Here is a 26,062-nt window from a genome sequence, read left to right on the forward strand (position 1 = left end):
CCCTTTTACTTCCCCACCCCCGTCCTTTGTCTTCCCTTATTCCCATGGCTCCTTTACCCCGCCTTGATGACCTGCCCATCTCTCCTCTCCTCTCCTCTCTCCTCCCCTCCCCTCCTCCATCCTTTATTCCATGGTCCACTGCCCTCTCCTACTGGATTCCACCTTCTTCAGCCCTTTGCCTCTTCTACCTATCACCTCTCAGCTTATTACGTCTCTCCCCCCTCCCCCACCCACCCACCTACCTTCGCCCTCACCTATCACCTGAACTCACCTATCCCCTGCCTGCGTGTGTTGCTCCCCCTCCCCTCACCTTCTGGCTTCTGCCCTCCTCCTTTCCAGTCCTGATGAAGGGTCTTGGCCTGAAACGTCGGCTGTTTATTTCCCTCCATGGATGCTGCCTGACCTGCTAAGTTCCTCCAGCACTTTTTTTTTCGTGTGTATAGCTCCAGATTCCAGCATCTGCAGAATTTCTTGTGTCTCAGTTGTGCTACACTAGAGTGAATCATACTGTCATTCCAGCCACGTGGTCAGCTATTTCGAGATGACCATGTATGTGTCATCAGATAATGCAGTAGTGCAAAGTTTGTGGATATGGACACATTGAACTGCATGAACTGATGACTCAGTTTCTAAGAAATACTTCAGAAGTGTATGATACACTGGATGATTGACAAACTATTTGGATTCTTCTGAAAGTCAACAATAATTGTCGCAATATTTTTGCAGTCGTTAAAACTTTTTAATAATTTACTCATGCTAAATCTTGCTTTATAAGTTTGAAGAAATCAGAGTTTTCTTGCTGCTTTTGAATTACCTTACAGTGTTTATACTTCTCTAAGGTAAAATATAATTGTTATAACATGTATGGAAATAATTATGGGCTAGTTTTTCAGACTTTTTGTTTGTACTTAAAGCATCAGGGGATCAGACAGCTCATATCTGGCGATACATAGTGCAACTGCCCACCCCACAGCCTGTAATAGACACAAATGTGAGTAATTATAAACTTTTATATGTATTTAAACCTAAAACAAGTTAATGTTATGTTTTTTTTGTCTGTAATTTCCTTTTATAATATAGTTTTCATTTTATATGGAATGTAGTGAACATTGCCGCTGGATATGAATTGTGACCTGTCCCAATGGCGAGATAGACCATTTAGTGATGGTGGAATGCTTTGGGGGAAATAATGTGCTCCACTGGAAACTCATCAATAATGGTGACTACCATTTGCTCTCTTCCGTCCTTCAGCTAAGGAATACATACTCCAACTTGAAGCACCATGAGTAGCAAGGAGACCAAGTTTACTTTGAGTGCAAGACTTCAATGTCAGTCAGCAAAAGTGGTTCAGCAGCACCCCACTGGCAGGGTGCTGAAGGACAAGGTTGGGAAGGGTGGTGAGAGAGGGATCACTGGAAGTAAACCTGAAGCTTCTCCCCACTAATTGCAGATATATCTGTTTATAACAACATTGATAGAAGTGAGCAATGTAAAGGTTATGTTTTGCCTTTGTATTGTGGGCAAGTTCCTTTATAATATAGAGCATTACAATTTTGCAAGCTCCAATTGCTCAAAAGTGAGTGTCCTTGAGGCATTGTGGCCTGTTGGCAACAGTAGAATAATATTCCATAACTTACATTATGTCCTGGAGAGATGAGACTGCAGCTGCTGGGAATCTGGAGTAACAAACAATCTGCTGGAGGAACTTAGCGGGTCGAGCAGCATCTGTGGCGGGGGGGGGGGGGAGGAATTGTTGACATTTCGGGTCAAAACCCTGCATCAGGACTCATGCACGGTGTCCTGATGCAGCGTTTTGAAATGAAACATCGATAGTTCCTTTCCTGCCATGGATGCCGTTCAGTCCGCTGAGTTCCTGCAGCAGATGGTTTGTTACCTTATGTCCTGGCATATTTCCTCCTCCTTTACTACTGTAGAACTAGGGGGTCAACATTGGTTCAGTGAGGAAGGTCATGTCGGGGCAGCATCAAGAGTACCTAAAATTGAGGTGAATCTACAAAACAATGCAAGATATAGTAAAGAGCATTCTTTAGCTGAAGTGGAATGTTTCCACAGCCAGGGTATCTGATCAAAGTACTGCAGTCCTGCCACACTCATTTCATGATTCCTGGTATCTAAGTAAATAGCTGAAAAAAGCGTACCATCAACATCCCATCCTCAAAGGCAGAGCCTAGCACAAATGCAGAATCAAGGCTGAAACATTTGCATCAGTATTCAGCCAGATGTCGTGAGAGGATGACCCATTTCCCCATCATTTATTGTATTCACTTCACTGGAAATCAAGAAATGGCTGAGCATGCTGTATACAGCAAAGACTCAAACTTCTACAACCATTCAGCTTTATGCTAAAAATCTAGCCACACTTCTGGCCAAATTCCAGTATAGGTTCATTGCTGGTTGTTCAGGTATAGGCAGTCCATTAAAATGACAAACCTAATCTGGCTACTTACTGTTACATCAATCTACTTTCAATCTCTAAACAGTGATTGAAGGTGTAATTGACACTGATATTAAACAACACAGTAATAACTTGCTCATCGATGCTTGGTTTGAGCCTCCTAACCTTGGTCCAAACATGAACTCCAGAGGTAAGCTGAGAGTGGCTACCCTTAACAGTGTTTGATGAGTGTGCATCGAGGAGCTCTGGTAGTGGAAAACTGGTCACCGGCTGGAGACATACCTTGCAGAAAACAAAGTGGATGTGGCTTTTGGAGGCTAATCAGCTTGGCCCCAGGATTTCACTGAAAAGTTCTTTGGGCACCTTTCCAGTCCAATCATCCACAGCTGCTGCATCAATGACTTTCCTTTCATCATAAAGTCAGAAGTAGGGATGTTTTCTGGTGATAGCGGATGCACCACCTCAAATAATGAAGCAGTGTATGTCTACATTCAATGAAATTATTCGAACGTGGGATGATTTGTGGCAAATTGTTTGTGTAACACAAGTGCATATAAATTAATATTTTTAACAAGAGTCACTCCTCGACATTTAAATGAATTAGCATTGTCAAATCCCTCACTGTCAAGGTACTGGGCTGGGGGCAATATTTGAAACCTAAGTGGGCCATTAAACGCATTCTGTAGAATTAATGTGTTGGGATCCAAGGGCAAAACACTTGTTGCTCGAAATTTGAAACTTTAAGTGCTGGAATTATTAACAGTTCAAACAGCATTTGAGGCAAAAAGTTTGCTTTCTGTGTTTCTTGCTTTTTATCAGAATTCAGGCAAGACCTTTTGAAATCCAAGCCAACTTTTCATAATTATCCTTTTCGTTTCTAGATATTTTTCTGTTCTCTCTAGCAGGGATTCTGTTATTTTTCCTACCATTTTGTCAAGGTTATGTTAATTGCTAATTGCAAAACTTAACTAAATTTTAGAAATGGGGGTGTTGTTTCCAAGTGTAAAACAACCTTAAAGTTCATCCATTCACTGGAATCTCAAGTTTCATAATCTGTGAAGTAAGTATTTCCAGAAACCGGACTCCATATTACATAATTAAGCCCCAGGACAAATAGCTTGCATGATTACTACTCCATCTGCTGTCTTAAGGAGTCACTTGCTCTGCCACTGATTAGCTACGGTTATAGTGCTTACCATCTGCAAAATGTGAAGCATTGCTGAGGCTTCTTTAAAAACGCCTCCCAAATCTACCACCAGGAAGTGCAAGATACTGGAGGCTTGGGAACAAATCCACTTCCAATTATCCCTCCACACCCTGTTCCACACTGATACATAGAATTTAGAAGAATACAGCACAGGAACAGGCCCTTTGCACCATGATGTTGTGCTGAACTAATTAAGCTAATGACACCTAATCCCTTCTGCCAGCACGTAGTCCATATCGCTTCATTCTCTGCATATTCACCTGCCTATCTAAGAGCCTATTAAACGCTGCTATTGTATCTGCCTCCACCACCACCCCTGGCAGCACATTTCTAGGCACTCACCACTCTATAAACAAAAAAGAAACTTGCCTCGCACATCCCTTTTGAACTTAAATGCATGCCCTCTAGTATTAGACATTTTGACCCTGGGGAAATAGATACCAGCTGTACGTCTGTGCCTTTCATAATCTTATAAACCTTTATCAGGTCTCTCCTCGGCCTCTGCCGCTCCAGAGAAAAAAACCCCAGTTTGTCCAACCTCTCCTTATAGCACTTGCCCTGTAATCCAGGCAGCATCCTGGTAAAGTTCTTCTGCACCCTCTCCATAGGCTCCACATCCTCCCTATAAAAGGGCGACCAGAATTGAATGCAGTACTCTAGATGCGGCTTAACCAGAGTTTTATAAAGCTGCAATGTAAATTCCTGACTCTTGAACTCAATGCTTGAACTAATAAAGGCAAGCATGCCATATGCCGCCTTTAACACTGTCAACTTGTGCGGCCACTTTCGGGGAGCTATGGACTTAGATTCCTCCATCACCAAATTTAAAAAAAAGTGGAACTCCTTAATCCTCAACATTGTGGGAGCATATTCACCAAGTGGGCTGGAGTAGTTTAAAATGGTGACTCACTGCCACCTTTACAGGGTTAATTAGGGATAGACAATAAATACTTTAAATAAAAATCTTCCTACCTTGTTTGATGTTATAACCCTTCAAGTCCTTGCCAATTAAAAGTCTATTCATTGAATATTAATATGACCCCTAAAAAGGACCTCTGCACATTGTTGAAGGGATGCAATCATTTTAGTGCTGATTTCAAATCCCGATGACATCCACAGACTTTAGCACCTATTAGAGTTGTAGAGAGACACAGTACGGAAACCATCCCTGCAGCCCAACAAAACCATGCTAATCATCAATCACCCATTTACACAAATCCTGCATTAATCCTATTTTTTTTTATTCTTGCCACATTCTTATCAAACCCCCACCCCCAGATTCAACCACTCTCTTATACACTTGGGGCAATTTATAGTGGCCACTTAACCTACCAACCTGCACATCTTTGGGATGTGGGGGAAAACCAGCACCTGGAGAAAACTAGGGAGATTGTGCAGACTTCACACAGGCATGACTGGAGGTCAGGATTGAACCCAGGTCTCTGGCACTGTGAGGCAGCTGCACCACTATCACCCATAATTTTTAGTTTTGTTACTAAACAAATTGTGAAAGTTATCTTCACATGTGAAATTATGTCTTATATAGACTTGAATGAAATCCAAATGTCACAGAAGCACTGAAATTTATAGCACAGGAGGAGGCCAATCAGCCCAATGTGTCCATGCCAAGCAAAAGGAGCTATTTAGACTGAATCAACATCCCAGTGCTCAGTCCATAATTCTGCAGGCAATCATCCAAATACTTTTTAAATGTGGTGATGGTTTCTGTTTCTACCAGCCAGTGAGTTCTAGATTGAGGATGAAAAGGTTTTTGTCAACATTTTCTAATCCAACTACTAAATACGTCAAACCTGTGCTTCCTTTTTATTGTCATCTATGCTCCTAGAAATAACACCCTTCATGTTTAGCCTGTCTGGGGCTCTCATAATTTTTATTCATCTTGATGTAGTTTTCCAAAGTAAACAACCCCAGCCTAGCCAATCTACCTTTGTAACTTCAATCTTGCCTGAGATTGGAATGATTTTACTGATATTATCCACCCCACCTTTTCAAATTCAAAGTTGCTTAATTTACTTATCCCCAATTAAAATTGTTGGATATTCTTATTAAAGTTCTTATTAAAGAAAAATATTACATTTTAAGAGTAGACTCCATTTGTGGTCTTTTTTTCTCTCCTTTTGGCTGAACCTGACACATGTTCAAGAAGCTGGCAATAGAAATTTACAAAAGTTAACTATTGTATGCCAGGAAAATGAATCCTTTATCATAGTTGTCCCATTTGAATAATTGTTTTAATATCTGGTCAGATGCAATGGGTGGTTGTGCTCTCATATCTCTGTTACATCATAGCAAATGTCTGGGGAGGAGGAAGTTGATTTCTCGGACAAAGACGAAGCAGATGGAGATGTTGAGGGTCCCAGTGAAAGCCCAACAATCAGAGTTCCGTCAACTACACTCAAGAGTCATCAGGGTGTGGTCATAGCAGCTGACTGGTTAGTTGGAGGCAAACAGGTGGTCACTGCATCCTGGGATAGAACTGCAAACCTGTATGACGTGGAGACTTCAGAGCTGGTGCATTCTCTGACAGGTATGGGTAAGATAGTATACTCCAAGATGCCATTATATTTCTATTTGGACATGTTTCTGCACTAAAAGTTCTACACTAACTTTGAGATTAGAAAGAAAACGGCATTCCAGAATTGTGTATTTTTTTGCTACTGGTCACTGCCAAAAGTTTTCAAAGGCTGCATGGTACAACATTTAAAATGCATAAAACTGAGAAAAGTTGCTGCACAAATTGTCAAGGTTACCAGAAAGTTCAATATTTATGCAGAGCTCGTTGTTATAATTTGTGATCCACTTGTCTTACAAAAGATGCTTAAAATGTTTCTCTGATTTCAGGAGATTGGTATTGTTGATGGGTGGCACGGTAACACTGATAAGAGAGGGGAAAAATATAATGATAGTTTGCTTTTCTGTGCTGAAATTTTTCTGCCTTGAGTACCATTCTTTCTTTCCTCCCTCTCCTTAAAGGCCATATGTGGTGCAGGAGAAAGTAGAAGTGGTCGTGTTTGGATTTGCCCACATCTATTTCTACAACTTGATTAAGAACCAAGCACCATTTATTGCATTATAGCTCACTAGAGCCGTGTTTATTGATGATCTGACAATCACTTCTAGAAGTTGCATCAGGCATTTTGTTGTGACTTGTGTGTTATAACCACTGGTAAGAGGTAGGCTGAGATTTGACATTTGGTGTAGACTCTTCTGCACCAGTAACCAGGGGTACTCTGCTATTCCCATTCATTACCTCGGAACAGAACTACACTACGTCTCTTGATGGGGGGAAGCTGTGGGTGTGTATTTTCAGCAGCTGCAGGGTGGTGATTGGTAGGCATATGGATGATGCTTTTGTAATATTTGGATATATGAAACCAGTTAGGAGAATACGTCTCACACCTAATGGTTTTTGAATCAACCTTTGTTCTACCTTTCCCTTCCCTTCCCCATTTTCTCTCCTAATGAAAACAAACCAATTTTCTCTTTGCCTGTTCTGATGAAAGGTCTCGGTTCTGAACTGTGAATTGTTTCTCTATCCACAGATGCAACCTGACCTGTGTGTTTCCAGCAAACTCTGTTTTTATGTGGATAATTCCCATTAGTGACCTATAAGAGCACTTCCAGACGAGATTGTGGCTTACCAGAAATTTTTAAAAGTAACACAAAATGTTGATTTCATACTGCTAAAATAAATAGATTAAATTTTTTTTTTGCTTCTCCTTCCTCATCAGGACATGACCAAGAGTTGACTCATTGCTGTACTCACCCCACTCAGCGCCTTGTAGTAACGTCATCACGTGACACCACTTTTCGTCTCTGGGATTTTCGAGACCCTTCAATCCACTCGGTGAATGTATTTCAGGGTCACACTGAGTAAGTGTTTATAGCTTTTTCAAGATCTGTTGTATTACTCCTGCAAATGTATTAGTGAGTGATCTTACTGAGATATCAGTACTTTTGTTGTTTGTTTTTCCCAACTACCAGTTTGTAATATAGTTCAGAATGTCAAGGTAATGGAAGCAGTGACATCAGTCAACCAAATGAACTTCTACAATAGTCCTGTAATTTCTTTGTTACCATTAGTGATCCTGGCTTTTTAATTCCAGATTTATTTAATAACTTGAATTTAAATTCTGCTTACCCCGCGGTGGAGTCTGAGCTCAGCACTCCACATCATGATCTAGGTCACTAGGTGCTGGTGCAGTAACTTAATTATCGATGCAACAGTAGGACTGGTGTTTTCCACCACCTACTTATGTTTACAGTGTGGTGTGATTGAACTGCTGCTGGTGTTGTGGAAGAGTCTGACCCGAGGATTTAGTAAATGACAACCGATAAGAATTCTCTATTCTGTGGTGAAATACCTTTACTTGAGTCGAGAGATTGCAGTAGTTATAATGTAAAGGCAACACTATGGTGCTCCCTTCCTACTCCTCTGCTATTTAGCTGAGCCCCACACACTCTCAACCATCTAGGGGAAATCACTCCACCAATAATCCAATGAGGCGTAACTTCACCATTGCAGTGCCAACTTTCAGATGATGTCTGATAAGGTCAGCTTGCCCTGACTCCAGCCTTCCCTTTGATCTTGCACTAAGATTTGCATTCCCCTTTGCGTTGGCCTGAGCAAAAAAGAATTCGGCCAAACAGCTCCCCCACCCCATCGTCTATGTCTGGTGTTAGCCCTTTTGATTCAATGTCACCATTTTACATGGTCAAACTTCCTTCATCCTGAATAACGTTTTTCCGATCAATACTGAAGTAATTGAAAGCCCTCAATATCAGCCACTTACTGTTCTTTCACTTTCCTGAACTTCCATGCAGATTGATAGCCAATAGATTTCCTCTAACAGTATGAGAGCACCCTTCCTGCTTTTCAACTCTTACCAAATGGATTGCGTATCTGAATTATCTAGATCATCCTCTCTCTCCCCCTCTCTCTGTAATTAGAATACTTGAGCATAAGAAGCAGGAGCAACCCAATCATTCCATCAAGCTTGCTCCACCATTCTATAAGATCTTGGTTGTAAATACTTTATATTCTCATATGGCAATTTATACAAGCAGTTCACCATTCTTATTCACTGCACTTGAAAACCAGTTTTTGTATTCCTTTCTGTCTGTCTTAGTTTGCTGGCATTCAATACCATACTACATCCTCTTTTCCTAATTTTCACTCCCATTTCAATGTACACGTTATTCCTCCTTTCTGTCACTATATGATGATACTTATTCACCTGCCAATGTGGTCTAAATATTTCATAACCGCACTCGACAACCTTTCTACTAGGATATTGGTCCCAGTGAAGTTTCAGCAGTGGTTGCAGAAAATAGTTGCTGTTCTAGAAAGCGGCTAGATTGGACGAGCTGGGGATAATGTCCTTGGAAAGACAGAGGTTGAGAGGAAACTTGATTGAAGTATAGAAGATCATGAGTGGTTTGGATAGGGTAATTAGGGAAAGTGTTGGCATTAGTGGATGGTTCAAGGACTGTGAGAGGTGATCGTAACGTTTTGGATAATAAGTACAATGAAGGTGAGAAGAAAAATATTCTTTGTCAGAGAGTCGTTATGATTTGGAACTCACTGTCTCTGAAGGCAGTGGAAACAGAATCAGTCAGGGCTTTCAAGAAGGAACTACACAGGCCTTGAGAGAAAATAATTTGCATGGCTATAGGGCAAGAACAGGGGAAAGGGACTGAATGGATTTTTCTACAGGGACCCAGCATAGATTCAGGGGACCAAATGCCCATCTCAGAAGTTACAAAAATAAATAGTGCAAAAAAAGGATTAACGAGGTAATGTTTATGGGTTCATGGACCGTTCAGTAGTCTGATGGCAGAGGGAAAGAAGCTGTTCCTAAAACGTTGAGTGTGGGTCTTCAGGCTGCAGTACCACCTCCCCGATGGTAGTAACGTGAAGAGGGCATGTCCCGGGTGGTGAGGGTCCTCAATGATGGATGCCACCGCCTCTTGAAGATGTCCTTGATGGCAGGGAGGGTTGTGTCCGTGATGGAGCTGGCTGAGTCTACAACCCTCTACAGCCTCTTTCAATTGTGTGCTTTAACAACTTCTTAGGCAGACTTGTATTCACACCAATTTTGTGGGCAAGTGAGGCTAATGCAAGAACTACAGATTCTTCCACAGTTGGAGAAAAGTGGCTGACAAAGTGGGAGGGTGGGTAGTTTGAGGTGGTGTGTTTCTTCCACTACTTAAGCAGGGCCTATGTGTGCTTCCAATGGAAAGACTTGAGGTTCTCAAAACCATCCTGAATGCTCCTCCTTGTTGAGTGGTCACAGGCCTGAGGTCCCACAAGTTAGTGGAGATTTTGCATAACTTTAAGGAAGCTTTGACTTTGAGTTTATTTCTCTGTCCACCTGGTAATCTTCTCTCATGACAGAATGGATTGTCTGGTATTGGGCATGCAATCAATGTGGCACCCAATGTAGCTAACTGAGAGTAACTAGGTGCTCCGTGCTGGGGATATTGAGTGGGTGAGGATGCTGATGTTGGTTTGCTTATCCTTCCAGTAAATCTGGAGGATTTAAGGGAGACAGCATTGATGGTAATTTTGTAATGCCTTGCTGTGCTTGTTGTAGGTAGTCCAAGTCTCAGTAGCATATAGGAGAGCAGGGATCACTGTTACCCAGGAGATGATGAGTCTTGTGCCAAGTCTAAGGTCTTGATCTTCAAGTATCCTTTTCCACAGAGAATGTGAGGCTGTGCTGGAGCATAGAAGATGGGGGTGAATTTCATCATCGATCCCTGCCTTGCCAAGAGGTGGTTCCCAACATATGGGAAGTGGTCCATCTTTTCTAATATCTTACCATGAATCCTTATTGTTAGAGGGCAGCGGCAGGTGTAGGTTGGTAGAGGACCTTGGTCTTGAGAATAAGGCCATCCTCTCCCACAGCCCTTTAAAATGGTGTATCCTTCATTGTCAGGTCTTGTGTTTTGAAATTTGGCCTCCAAGCTGATACAAATGCAAACGTTGACTATATACTGCAGTTTGACCACTACAGTTCAGGTGACCTCGTCTCTGGAATATAGTTGCCGTAGGTTAAACAGTTTCCCATTAGTTTTGAAGTTTAGCTCCATTCCCATAAAAAGTATGATGGGTACTGCATTGATAAAAGCTATTTTACATGGGGTTTTTGGCATTGCTACTAAGTATTCGTACTAATATTCGCGCTAAATTCAGATTGCCACCTTATTCTCTCAGAAATGCACTGCTGCACTGCAGCAACACACCAAGGTTTCTTTGATAATGCCTCCTAAATTTGCAATTTGTACCTAAAAGGACAAGGTCAATTAGTGCATGCAAATGCCATCATCTCCATGTTACCCTCAAAATCACAAACCATCCTCACTTGGAAATGCATTGCTGGGATTAAAATGCCAGAATTCCCAACCTAACAGTGCGGTAGGAGTAAATTGAACACGCACGCACTGCACCAGTTCAAGAAGAGACTCACAGCTGCCTTCTCGAAGACTATTAGGAGTAAGCAATAAATGGGATCCTTGCATCTAGTGAATGAAAAATAAAAAAACAAATACATATCATTTGTTAGGCTTGGGAAAAGTGCAAGCTGTATTTTTAGCAAAAACATGGTGGACCTTAAACTATTTTAGGTTAGTAAATACCATAAAAATACAATGTTAAGGTTATAATTAAGTTCTGATTAAATAGCAGGGTAGCAGGACTAAGTAGATCCAAGAGCAAAGCAAACAATATTTAAATGCTTAATTTTTATACTTAATATTGAACACATGTATGAATAAAGTGTTTTCTGTCAGTTAGAATCAAGTATAAATTGAAAATAAGATCTATGCTCATACAGTAAGTAGTCTTTTGATGTAAGTTTCCAACAGGAGCCGTCAGTTTTGTAATGCACAAGGTAAATGATATAATAAATTATGTAGTTTTATCAAACTGCATTGTCATTGGGTTTTGTTAATCAGTCTGGTTGTGCAGATTCTATCCAGTAGATGGTGCCAATGAACTATATTTCTCTGCCACAGGAAGATCAGCATTAAAAATAGCTTTTTTTTTCTATTCTGTTGTTAACACGTACATAAGTGTTTTAAAATGAAATGGGAATAAAAGAAAATTTGGCTTATTTCAGCATTCAGCATTTACATTAATAGCTACCTTAAGAGTGATACAACACAGAAAAAGCTATTTGGATCTTTGACAAGGATACCCAGTTAGTCTTGTGCTCCTGATCTTTTCCTGCAACCCTGAAAATTTCTCCTCCTTAAGTATATATCCAGTTCTTTTGTAAAATCTATTATTGAATTGGTTTCACAGCCCTTACAAGCAGTACATTCTCCGTTTCTCAGGTTTTGTGTTTTTTTTAAAAAAAACATTTGCCCACAGATTCCATCCTCGATTTTACATAGAGTATACCACAACCTTGGAGTGTCTCGAGTGATTTACAGCCAGTGAAGTGCTTTTTGCATTGTGGTCCCTGCTGTAATATTTAATGTCTCATCTGAAAGGTGGCTTCTCCAACGTTACTGCATTTTTAAAAAAAAAATTCATTTTTGGGATGTGGGTGTTGCTAATAGCTTCAGCATTCATTGTCCATTCTTAATTGTCCTTGAGAAGGTAGTGAGCTGTCACCTTGAGTTGCAGCAGCCTGTGAGGTGAAGGTACTCCCAGAGTGTTGTAGGCAGGGAATTCCAGGACTCTTACACTGCCCCGTACAAGGAACAGTGATATATTCTAAGTCAGAATGGTGTGTGGTAATGTACCCATCCACTTAACTGCCTTGTCCTTCTCAGAATTGGAAGTCATGGGTTTGGGAGGTTGTTTTGAAGATGTTTTGATGAGTTGCAGTGTAGGTTGTAACCAATGTGCTAAAGATCGAATTTTTAAGGTGGTAGATGGGGCACTAGTGCAGCAACCTTCTTCTGAACTGCCATCATTAAATTTTGATCTTCATTAAAGACTGGCCCATTTTGCAAACTTAAAAGAAAACTTGGTTTTGGTATGCCAGTGTTGCTTATACTTTTGTCTCTGATTTATAAAAGATTAGAGTGAAATAAGTGTTTCTGTTTCAGTCACAACCAACAGGGCATTGCAAGTTTTTGTGCATGAATATTTGCTGATCAGTACTTTTCCTCCGGGGTCAGGCTCGGTAGATGGTGCAGGGAACTGATTGGGGGTGGCATTTGGATGGGTGTCTAGCGATTGGAGGTTAGAGAAGGGGAGATGGGAGAAGGTGAGACCACCATGGAGATCGCAGAGAAGGAGACTGGCCATGGAGTTGGTGATGGGGATTCAGTGGCTGTTAAGATGGGTGGGACTGAGTGCAGTGAAGGATACATGCAACAGAATTCTCTTTTTTTAATCACAGGGCAGGAAGAAGAGTTTTGGATATTTGTCTGCAAGTATCAAAAGTATACATGATTGTTTCGATGAAGGGGAGGGAGGAGAGGAACTATGCTTTTGAGTTTAATGCTAGATTTTCTACTTTGAGTCACCAACTGCTTTTCCAATCAAAACTTTCACCTGGAGTGTGCTTTAACCTAGAAAACAACTGGGAGGTTGAATAGAGATTATCCTTTCTACTGTGAGATTTAACTGTGTGCCACTTGTAACTTACCTCTCCTTGGTAGTAGCATCGAATTACACTAAGATGTGTGCTATAAACCATAGGCAACCCTGTCTATGAACTGTACTGAGTGAAATGCAAAGTAATTGTGCGCTTTGTTCTTCTTTACTGCATATCAAACTAGTAAAGTTATCTTTGAACACATCTAGATCCCTGAAATTAGGTGTTCAGTTCTTAGGTGGCAAAACATTTTCAATAGAGTCTAACGAACAAGACCAGATACACACACGCGCACAAACACACGCACACACTTTACAGTGAAGGCACTTATGGACCAGATGTAAAGTACCCTTTCTTTACACAGAAGACAGTTACTGACCAGATATAAAACAAATATTTACATTGTACCTTCAATGTAAAAAAAATAAGTTATTGCATCACATTCAGGTCTCTGGACAAAATAGTTAAAAGTAAATAAAATCTTTCAATTCCATACAATCAGTTGCTTTTTAACTGATGGAGATCAGATTTGTTTGACGTTGTTAAAATGCTTCATTTACTTAAGTAGTCAGTTACTCGATATAGTTGGAAATTAAGGTTTGGTTAGGGCATTAAGTTTTCCTTCCCTGTGCGCGATTTCATGCTCTACACAGCCACTGATCAGCAGAGCAGATGCACTCAAAGTACCAGATTTTCATTCTTCTGGTCGATATTGGAGTAATTGATGTTTGCATCCTTGGAGGCATTTTGAGATCAGCTCTTACAGTCCCTTTTTAAAGTAAAAAGGACATGGCTAGAGAGCAAACTGTTTAAATTTTACCAGTCATCCTTTAAACTCCAGCAGGACATTATTATGTATGTCCTATCTATTAACTGTTTAAGAATGAACTCATCCAGACTTTGTCATTCCTTTGGAATCAACTGCATAAAAATATGTTCATGAAAATGATTTATAATCAATGGCTGTTTAAAAATTAAAAATCACTCGTTTTACTTTGGAAAATGAAAGTTAGTAGAAAATCTATTTTTGTATTAATTTTGAAGTAAAATATTGATTCAACTTGCAAGAATATGGGGTCACAGTGGCACTGCAGTTAATGCTGCTGTCTTGCAGTTCCAGAGACCTGGCTTCAATCCTGATCTTTGGGTACTGTCTACGTGGTGTTTTCATGTTCTCTCTGTGACCATGTGGGCTTCCTCCCATATGCTGAAGTAGGTTAATTGGCTACTGTAAGTTGCCCTCGTATAGTTTGAAGAATTGATGGTGGGTAGTTGATGGGCATAAGAGAGGAAAAATGGGATTAGTATCGATAGATGCATAATAGTAAATGTGCAGCAACGAGCACAAAATGCTGGAGGAACTCTGTAGGTCAGGCAGCATCTATGGAGGGACATTGAACAGTCAGTGTTTCAGGCCGAGAGCTGCTGAGTTCCTCCAGCATTTTGTGTTTGTTGCTCCAGATTTCCAGCATCTGCAGTTTCTCTTGTTTCTCCTAAGATAGGCTAAAAAGTTGGTTTCTGTGCTGTACAAATCAATGAACTGGATGGATATTGTAATTATTCAAAGTAATATTTGGTGGTAGTCTCAGTGACCATGAGTGATAGTCATAGGGTCATACAGCACAGAAGCAGGTCCTTCAGCCCACCACATCCATGCTGACCATTGAATATCTGTCTGTGCGCAACCCATTTTCCAGCATTTTGCCTGTAGCCTTCTATATCTTGGTGAATCAAGCTCTTGTCTAGATGGTTCTTAAATGTTATGAGAGTATCTGCCTCCACCACCCACTCAGGCAGTGCATTCCAGATTCCAATCATCCTCTGGGTGAAAACAATTCTTCCTTGGATCCCCTCTAACCCTTCCACCTCTCACCTTAAACCTATGCTTCCAGGTTTTACACTTATGCTATGGAGGAAGAGTTTCTCTCTATCTACCTTGTATTTGCCCCTCAAAACTTTGTATAGCTCAGACTTGTCATTTTTTAAAAATCGTAATCTTTTCCCCTTTTTGTAGTCTTTGCTTGATTTCAATTTACTATGTCACCAATTGCCAAAAAAGGTTTAAAAGAAATGACATTTTGCTGAACTGAATTCATCCAGAGATAAAAAGGCCATGCAAAGAAAGTTGTCTATAAATCATGTTCAGTATTTATCTCCCAACACTTCAAAAACAAATCATCTTGTCATTTTCACATTGCTTGTTTTGGGAGCTTGATTTAAAGTCCTTTGGGATGTTCTGATAGAGATGCAAAGGAGTGATGTATTTGAGGAGCTAGATATGACATGTGTACACAATGGCTACCAAGTTTGTCTGCTGTACCTTTCCTGTCAGACCACACTAATCTTGAACCCTGGAGCTGGAGTGTGTTTCACTGAAAACCTTTACCAAACCTTTACCAAATACTTATTTTCCAAATAGTCTTGCAACATGAATTTTGCTTCAGCACGAAATATCTCACTTCTGTCTAGCTTCAATGAGCCTAACCAATTTCTTCCTGTCAGGGCTGGTTTATCTCCTTTCACTCCAGTGATGGACAAGCTGACATGTTGGCCTTTGTACGTGACTGCAAGAGATATGCCTCCACGTAAAGGAATCTTCTCTCTTTTGTAGCTGTGTAACTCTGCCTGCGATATCTCCAATGGGTGATTACTCAGCTTTTCACGGTAAATCAATTCTGAGATGACACTAACTGATGCACTCATGTCAATCTTTATGGTAACTGTAGTTTCTGCTGATGCTACGTGGACAGTAGTATCCTGCGAATTGCTGCTGGACATTCTTTAACTCCTCATGATGGAAACTTCAAAGGAATTTACCGGGTGCTGTTGCTTAATTGATGATATGCAACAACTGATGATTCCACCTTCCATACTGCTCCTCTCAGGCATGTCTTAGCAAGATGGCCTATCTTTGTAACTGTAGCATTCTGACTTTGAGAATAGACAACTCTGTCAAATTCTGACCAAGGAGTTTATAGCAAGACTTGGACTTGGTTGCATTTTTAAGGTGTTCACCATGGCCACCTCCTGTTCTCTGGGAATCTCAACCACTCTGTTGTTTTAGGAGTTGGCTGCCTTGTCTGCAGCTTATTCACCTTTGTGGATATCTTGCAGCTGCCTTGGGTAAGAAGGTCATGTGAATCTTTATCAACTCTGTCCATAGACAGTGCAGTTTGACACGCCAAATCTATGTCAAATTGGGAACTCAAAAGTTTATTACAAATGATCTCATTATTCAACCCATGGAGAAAATGGCCATGTAATGGTCTCCTCTGCAAATCTTCAAAATGACCACATATTGAAAGCTTTTTGACTGCTAGCAGTGACAAATTTCAGCTGTGTCCGAGGGCTCCGGATTGTAATGTTCCAACCTTAACAAAACATGTTGCAGTGATGTATCCTTCAGCTTTGCTGAGATAAGTAAGTTTTTAAGTGTTTTATAAACTTTGGGGACTGCTTCAGTCAAAAACATGGCCATTTCTCTCTCCAACATTTCCTGGTTTCTGCATGGATCATTGGGAACTTCCGCAATGTTGTTTGTAGTGGCAAATTGTATCTAATCGCTCCAGGTATCCACCAGAAGTGTCTTGGTCACGGCTTTATTCTATCAATCATCCAGTTGTTTTTAAGGACAATGCCATCTTGGAATAATAGTCCAACCACATGTAATGTTTCTTTTACTGGCCCCTACCTAATCCAGTCACAGCCTCCACTCCGAGTTGATATAAATCCATTTTGTTTTTAAACATTGTCTTCCGGGATTGTCTTCCAACAGAATAACTTCAGCTACAGAATCTGCCAGACCAATCCCACTTGTTACTAAACATTTATTTTAAGGGGCTCTGTATTAAATTATTACACAATGGTTCCAAAATCTGTCAATGCAGAGTGGTACTTTATTCCTCCAGCCAGCAGAGGATAATGTACAAATGTATATCTTTCATTATACCAATAGTTTTCTTTTGAGTTAGTCCAGTACTCTAATTGTGATTTTGCATATCAAAAGAGTTCTTATTTTTGCATTTAAAATTAACATTCTATTGTAATTTCCAATTGCAATTTCTTTTACAGTAGTTTTGTTTCAATAGAATATTCTGCTAAATCACAACTTCTTTTCCAAAAATGGTCAACTTCTTGCGAATGTCGTTTACTGAAATTCACAGGATGTTGCAATTCAGTGAGGAGTTATTTTTAGTTGTTTTGCAAATCTTTAATTACATTATCACCATTTTATTGTGTAAAAGTTTTTACAGATTTTGAAGCAGAGTGGTTTCTGTGTTTTTTAGCTGTAGAGACAGCTGTTAGTTCTAATGAGGAGTGCTAGCATTACAGTATTTTCGGTGATTGAGAGCCGCTCAGGGAGCAGAATGTTCCAGAACAGTCAGTGGTGTGTGAGGAGAAACTGCCGCACTGTCAGCTGGAAGTGTATGCTCCGTTGCTCTCTAGGACAAGATAAATGAGTTTTGTTGTGCTTTGGCAGAGACATCAGCTTTGCCTGGGAATAGCAGTATCACGCTGCACCCCAGTGGGATTCTGCTTTTAAATTTATAGCCTATGATTGATAAAGCAAATGAGGGGTCTTATCGCTCCTCAGGTTTGACAAGAGGAACAGTCCTTACTATGTTGAAGATTTACCTCTCGACTAAATAATAAACCAACTGTTTCATGGAACTTTATGGTTCAGTGTAATAGCTTAATGGCTGGTGTATGAATTCTTATTTTCATCTCTATGGATAAGTTATTTTTGATGAGGTTTTGCACAACTGTCCTTTTCAGTATTGGGGTTACCAATAAATTTGAAATTTACTACCCTGATTGTGATTATGTTGGATTGCAAGGACAGTAACTGGTTTGTGTTCTCAGATCCCACAACATATTGGTTTTTATTCTAGCACTCTATGGCTTTGGAAATATTTTTTCAGTTGTGGTCTCTCTTATTTGAATGTAATGCTTAAGTGAATTTACAATTTCCGATATTTTTCCCATATGAATTTAAAATAAAATTTAAGAATGCCATTCTCATCATTATGATTTCACGAACATTTTCTTTGTTTAGTTAACCTTTCCTCAGTTTCTGATTTAATTAAAAGGTGTTTCCATTCGGGTTTTGTGACCTTTTGGCATGAACATAGCCATTGGTTTAGAAACAAAGTTAAGTAATATAAATTTAGGCTGGGTCTAAGCAACTGTCTTTCCAAGCAATGATGACAACTGTCCAATGGTTCATGGTCATATTTTGATTGTAAACCTACAATGAAGAGAAACTTGATTTTTTTTAAAGGCATTTGTAAGCTGCATTCCGTAAAAAGAATTGTTCCTATAACCTTGCCTTACAATCTGCAGCATTGTTTATCTGCTGCTGCTTTATAAACATTAATTATTTCCAACATCACACTGCATCATATTCAAAATTTATTTGTACAAAGGTTTCCACTTCTGGTTTCTGTGCAACTATTGGATAAATTGTGATGAGAGTGGAGGTGGCTGACAAAGTATCTGTGAACAGATGATTATCATCTAAGTTGAAGAAAGTGCTGTTTTTTTCCAGGCATCGTGGATTACAGTGATGCAGCTATGGTAAATTGAATTGACACTTGTATTTAGTATAAGGTGTATTCTCAGTGACTTGACACAAACTGTAGATGGATTGCATTTAAGTTTATTTTTTGGTGTAACACTATACTTCCTGGAATATCCAGTGAGTTTTATTATGTTGCAAATATTCAATTTTAGCTATAAACTTAATAAGGTGATTTATTTTTTTTAAATCGTATGAATAACTAACTACGCAGTCAATACACCTACTTCCAGTTAATTTTTGGTGCAGTCAATTTTTTTTTCAAAATTCTTTGTTCTAGCCAATTGAATATAATCATGATAAAAATATTCAACCCATTTATTAAAAAATTTTTGAAACAAAAATAAACTGGGATCTGGAAGAATACAAGAATACCTTACAAAGTTTTGAGATTCAGTGGCAGAAGTAGCAGTAACCAGAAGGCAACAGATTTAGTTTAACAAACTAAAGGACGAAAAGAGATGACAACTTTTTTTTGTGTGATAACTGTGCCACCTTAAAGGCTAATAGAATGTATTCAATAGTAACTTTCAAAAGAGCATTGGATTAATACTTCAAGATGGAAAATTTCAGGTTGGTTGGTAAGAGAAAGGGAGTGGGTCCACTTAGACAGCTATTTCAAAGCTGGCAAAGGCAGTGTGTGCTGTATGGCCTCCTCCTGTGCTCAGCATTTCTGTGATTCAATTGGGAATGAACCAAAAATATCCAGATGGGGTTTCCTAAAACTTTAATCGCCATTTTCTAGGTATAGAGGTAGAGACACAAGACATTGCAGGTGCTGGAATTTGGAGCAAAAAAACAAGCTGCTGGAGGAACTCAGCAGGTCAGGCAGTATCTGTGGAGGAAAATGGACAGTCGACATTTCGGGTTGAGACCCTTCATTTGGATTTGCATAGTTCAGAATTTAAGTAGTAAGTTATTATAAATAGTTGTGTGGAACTGTAGTGCAGCCTCACAGTTCCAGGGACCTGGAGTTGATCCTGCCATGGATGCTGTCTATGTGGAGTTTTCCCGTTTTCCCTTCGACTATGTGGGCTTCCTTGGGTGCTGTAGTTTCCCCAGCGTGCTATAGGTGTTTGAAAAATTGCCCCGAATGTAGGCAGGGGGGAGAGGGGTAGTTGATTGGGGTGTAAGACAAAAAAAAATGGGATTAGTGTGGATGCAGTGGGCCAAAAGGCCTGTTTCTTTGCTTTCATGACTCTAATCGACTTTACTGTGTCTTAAATAGGAATCGTATTGAATTTGTTAAAGTGACTCCTTGTGTTTATTCTGAGACTGAAAGCTGCTTTTGTTTTCTTGAAAACGATGAAAAGGCCTACCAAAATCCTTCGTTTGCATACTTAATTAAACATTCAAGATTAATGAGAATAGGTTACATTTGGGTTATGGCAGGGACCAGCAAAAGTGAGAGTTTACCAATTTGCACCATTCAGTTTTGCTGCTGGCAGTGGTCTATCCTGATGGGTCCATTTCTCTCATAAACATAGATTACAAGAGTGTCACTAAAGATCTTGGCTGCCAGGCTGGAAAGTAGAATTGTCACTCTAATTGTAGCTTCCAGGAATAGTGACACAGCTGAAATTAGGTTTTGCTGGCTGCCAGATTGATTATCTTAGCTTCATTATTTGTGTTGTACGAATCACATGCAGATCTGTGAAACAGAAGACCTCGCTGTGTGAATGAAATGTGAGATGGCTTAATGGCACTCTCATAATAATTTAATGCGGTAGTGCAAAGATCTTGTTTTCTGCAGAGATCATTACACAACTTGGCCAGTTTAGCTACATTTTGTTTGGGGATCCATGCTCATTATGAACTGGCATGCAACTGCTCAAATTTTGCTTGGGAAAATTTCTATAACTTGGTGTGGTTTCACTGTCAGAGATGAAAGTCAAACTTATTGTAAATTGTACATCCTAGAATAAAAACAGAAAATGCTGGTAATCCAGAGCCAATGACAAAAATGTAAGCCTTTATTGATTGTTTTAAGAATAATCTATGAACAGGTTCTCTTATAGTTTTCTACATCAGGAGTTAACCATCCTCACTTTTCACAAGGCTAATTGACCTGCTGGGATCTCAATATTTTCAATTGTTAATTATGTTGGAGGCATTACAGTTCCTAAAACAAAAAGTGTATAAATTTATAAATGGAAAATGCTGTGTGATTAATACACTCAATCTTGTCCACCAAATTTTTAAAAAAAAGCTTCAACATCTTTTGCATCAAGGTTGACACCTTTGTGCTAAAGTAGCATGCTTTAGCTTAAGGGTGGTATTAAATTAAAGAACCTTGCTCCATTACTGTAGTTTAATCCTTATTAAACCTTAATTTAATGTCAATTTGAATTAAGTGTGCCTGCATAAAAAGGCCTCTAGTGGCTTGGATGCTGCTAAATTCAATCAGCATCCAGATCAGTATGTGAAGTCTGCTTTCCTTGAGTAGCACACAGACAGGAACAACTGACGTTGTAAATTACAAAATATTAAACTTCATTGAATGTTCATACGTGATCTCATCTTTTTTGTAGCTCCATCAGACCCAGATAGAGACTGGGTCTATTCGCATTCACTGTTCGCTTTAAGTAGCAGCATGCAGTGAGAACAATGTATGTATTGCAGTTAAACTATAAATATTTTCAAGGAAAAACAGACTTTGTTTTTATACTGCAACTGAACCCAAAAAAGCAAATGAACTACTTTTATAGTGCAGACACTGCAATGTAATAAACAGGAAGCGAAATGAAGGTTGCTGAGAACACTGGGAGAACTGTTGTACCAGCTTAGAATTCAGGTTTATGGACCTTCTGTCTCAGACGTACATAAGAATAGGAGCAGAAGTATGCCATGTGACTCCTCAAGCCGGTTTACCATTTATGAATATTAAGACTGATCTGATCTTAGCCCAGCTCCACTTTTCTGTCTGTTCTCTATAACTATTCACTCTCCCATCGACCAACAATCTGTCTAGGCCTTGAGTGTACTCATTGATTCGGCCTCCACAACTTTCTGAGGTAGAAGGTTCCAAAGATTCATGACTCAAAAGAAGTTCCTCCTTGTCTCTGTCTTAAATGGGCAATCCTTTTTCTGAAACTGTCCCTAATTATAGAGTCCCTCATTAAGATAAGATTTCTTTATTAGTCACATGTACATCGAAACACACAGTGAAATACATCTTTTGCGTAGAGTGTTCAGGGGGCAGGCTGCAAGTGTTGCCATGTTTCCAGCGCCAACATAGCATGCCCATAATTTCCTAACGCATTCGTCTTTGGAATGTGGATGGAAACCGAAGCACCTGGAGGAGACCCACCCAGACACGGGGAGAACGTACAAACTCCTTACAGATGGTGGCTGGATTTGAACCCGAGTCGCTAGCACTCTAAAGCGTTATGCTAACCGTTACACTACCGTGCCTGCCATGGAAGGAAGGATCCTTAGAATCAGCCCTTTCAAAATTCTTCAGACTCTTCTAAGTCTCAATAAGATCAGTAAGGGGCATGAGTGTCAGCTACTGCTAATTCCTGATTGCACAGAAAGATGTCACGTTTGTTATTTTATGTAAATTATTTCTGGGCACTCTGTAGGCAGTGTCCTCTTGCAAGGCATGGTTGCAGTAATCTATTCTCTAATTTGGTGATTTCAACCAATCAGTTGCAAACCAGAAGATTCTGGACCCTTTTTTTCATGAGGCTGAAATTTGCTTGAGAGTTTAGGCCCAAGATTGGTATCTCATCAATTTCTAGGCTGTCTTGGAAATTAAATAGCTAGTGTTTAATTTTCACTTTTGATGTAATTTCTTTTCAGGTTAAATAATAAATCTCAACATTTCCTGGTAATATTGAAAACAGGAAATTTAACTGAGCCGTTTAACATTCTTCAATCTCTTATATGTATGTGAAGACATTAACTAAACCATAAAGTACAAATATCAGGGAAATGCCATACAACGATGCCAGCTCACTCACTCCCTCGCACATGCGCACACACCCTCTAGGTCACTTGCAGTTTAAAAGCTGGTAAATGCGTATAACACAAGATTCTAATGCTTGTCATTGGAAGAAATACTGTTATTCAGTATGATCCTTGACTGGCTTCATATGTACAGGGGTTTACTGTTTAAGATAAACTATAGGAAAGTTAGATAGTAATTTAATACTTTAGCTCAAAAATCTGATGTTTTGGTGTTAAGCTATTTAATGTTTATTTACTGTTTGTTTTTCTCTTTCAGTACTGTAACATCTGCTGTCTTTACTGTGGGGGATAATGTTGTATCCGGCAGTGATGACAGAACTGTGAAAGTCTGGGATCTAAAGAACATGCGATCTCCTATAGCAACGATTCGTACTGACTCAGCAGTCAACAGGTGAATATTTTTAAATGTACCTTGATGTGATAAATTGTAATTAGTTATTAAAGAAATAATTTCTCCTCTTTCTCCTGCTCTGTATTTGTTCATTCATGATTCATTCTCTTACCCAGTATCCTCTTCTCCCTTAAAACCTTAATTATTATGGCATACATCTGTCCATGATCATTAACTTTAAGACTATCATTTAACTCTAGACCATGCATTCTTCCTAGACCCAAAGAAAGGTTGGATGTTTTCTTTTCTGCTTTGAATCCACTGTTAATGTTACTCTAACTTTCAGATTCACAAATTATGCCTGTAGTCTTCAACTTTGTCTTCTGTTTTCTATTGAGGCACCTTTAGGTGACTTGCAGAGAAATGCCCGCAATGACTTTTCAATAAGCAAGAAGGACTTGGTCCTAAGCTGTTATTAAGATGCTTTTGAAAGAGATACTTAAACATTTAAATAAAAACCTATTTTCTCTCTCAACAAATTCAGGACCTTTTAAGTTCAGGACCCTACAGCATTCATAAAATCAGGATTTGAAGCTTTTGGCTTCAGCCAGTCTGGTCTGAAGATGTCTCTCACCTATTGAAGTATTAAGTATATTGGCAGCAGATGACTGTTAGCTTGCTGCAGTGTTTATAACATTGTGTTTGTTTTTTGATAACCTGATTATCCATTAGAATCGAGTGTCCTGTCATTCCTAATGTTAAACATTTGAAAAATAGTACCATGTGAATTACATGAATGGAAACTGTCCTAATTTTTTCCCAATAAATTTTCATAAAATTTTCCCAATAAATTTTCATAAAAATGTTACTAATAGTGGATTAAGTGCTATATACTAACATGAGGAGCCCTGTGTAGTTGTCCGCGTATATTTACTTTTTCTTAATTGTGAAAATATATTGTCAATAAATTATCAAAATATATTGGGAAGGATTTTGCAAATAAAAACAAAGTCTTGGAAATATTTATCAGGTCAGGCTGAAACAGTTAACGTTTCAGGTTGAGGGCCCTTCTTCAGAGGATTGAAGGATTCCATCTACTCTAGGAAATTTTGACAGTATTAGCCACCTTTGGTTAGAATAGCCAGATTTGTTTAAAGCTCTGAGCAGGTCGAGCAGCATCTGAGGAAGGGAAGGAATTGCTGACATTTTGGGTTGAAACCCTATGTATCCTATATCTTGCCTTAACCTCTATTAATTTTGGCTGCCCTACTGTGATATCTTCCATTTGTGTATGAGATGTGCTGAGATCAAACTGAACATTATTTGCCACTTGGTAAGATAAGATAAAGGTGCTGAATATGGTGCAGGGGGTTGATATCCACTTCAGATTTCCCCAAATCATGCATTGAACCAGTTATCTCATGAACAGTTAAGACTTTAAGTGCATCAATCAGGGTTGACTTCAAATCTGGTTATCGGAGGTGACAGCATTCAAATGCACCATTTAATTCCCTGATGCATAAGCAGAAATAGTGGAAAAACTCTGCAAGTTCAGCAATATCCGTGGAGAGATGAAGGTAGGGTTAAGATTTTAGGTATGTGAATCTTTAAGATTTTAATATTTTATTTCATATTTATAGAAGAAAAGTTGAGTTAGAGGCTCTAATTAAGCAAGAAGCACTACACTGCTTGTGAACTCCCCTCCTGTAGTTAATTTATTTAAATTCTAGTTTTCTACTTCCCAATTTTCTCATTTAATACCAAACCTGGCTTAATAAAGAAACTTATCTATGAAGCACACCCATAAAATTGGGTGAAGATCAGTGGTGCCACTCGAGCAACTCTGCTTCTTTCATTTTGGCATGGACAGATAGACAGAGCCACTAGTATATCCTTTTTCTGATCGTGAGGAGAGATAATTATTGTAAAAGTGGATTTAACTTCTAATCATTCATGCCTACACCATTTTACAGGATTTTGAGGTCACATACTGCATGCCACACTCAGCAGTATTTTATTATGTTTCTATTGAGTTTGGTACTGTTGGGGGGTGGGGAAGGGGGTGAACAAAAACATTTAACTGTTTCCAGTACCTTAAGTTCCAGCTTCTGGTTTATATATAGGTTGCGCGGCTTCTAATTGATGAAATTAGAGGACAGAGAGTGGTGGGTGCATGGAATGCACTGCCGGCAGAGGTTATGGGGGCAGATACATTAGGGACATTTAAGAGACTCTTAGATAGCCATATGAATGATAGAAATGGAGGGCTATGTGGGAGGGAAGGGTTAGATAGATCTTGGAGCAGGATAAAATGTCAGCACAACATTGTGGGCCGAAGGGCCTGTACTGTGCTGTAATGTTCTATGTTCTACATGACACATGTTTAGGGTAAGGACGAATATATTTAAAGGGGATATGAGGGGGACCTTCTTCACCCAGAGAGTGGTAAATACCTAGAATGCATTGCCTGTGAGAAGGGTTGAAGCTGGGTCGCTGGCAGCATTGAAGAAGTGTCTAGATGAGCATTTGAATCATTGAGGCATAGAAGCTGGAAGATGGGATTAATATGGAAGGGTGCTCACCAGTTGGCGTTGAGATAGGCGAAAAGGCATCAACCATGATATTATTGAATGACAGAAGGCTCAAAGGGCCCAAAGGCTTCCTCCTGCTCCCGTTTCTTATGTTTTTAACAAACTCCAGAACATGAAGACATTTTATGCAGCGTTTATCCCATTCTCATCATTGTCAAAACTCAAGATCACCTCATGCTTGTGGAAAGCAAATGATCTGAGAAATTTAGAAAAATCCACCTCCAGAGGAGGTAGTGCCTTAGTTGCTCATGGGGTTTGCTGTTGACTATAATCTCTGAGCTAGATGATTGCCATTTAATGCTATTGGTCTTGTAGAGACTCAGTAATCCTGGGCAAATGAAAGACAATCACCCAAAGTTTCCTTAATCTTTGTTTTATAGCTTGTGCTG

General features: G+C 39.5%; 1 protein-coding gene across 4 annotated transcripts in view; it reads left to right on the plus strand.

Annotated features, from left to right (window-relative positions):
* Positions 1-26,062, plus strand: part of wdr37 (WD repeat domain 37) — a 102,104-nt gene that overhangs the window by 65,047 nt on the left and 10,995 nt on the right. For all 4 annotated transcript variants that reach the window (XM_052016740.1, XM_052016741.1, XM_052016739.1 and 1 more), the window contains 4 exons: positions 915-991; positions 5,934-6,171; positions 7,376-7,517; positions 23,008-23,142. In XM_052016740.1, coding sequence (XP_051872700.1) covers positions 915-991; positions 5,934-6,171; positions 7,376-7,517; positions 23,008-23,142 — 592 coding nt within the window. The remainder of the gene's footprint in view (positions 1-914; positions 992-5,933; positions 6,172-7,375; positions 7,518-23,007; positions 23,143-26,062) is intronic.

The sequence above is a fragment of the Pristis pectinata genome, chromosome 5 (assembly GCF_009764475.1).
Source record: "Pristis pectinata isolate sPriPec2 chromosome 5, sPriPec2.1.pri, whole genome shotgun sequence".
NCBI lineage: Eukaryota > Metazoa > Chordata > Chondrichthyes > Rhinopristiformes > Pristidae > Pristis > Pristis pectinata.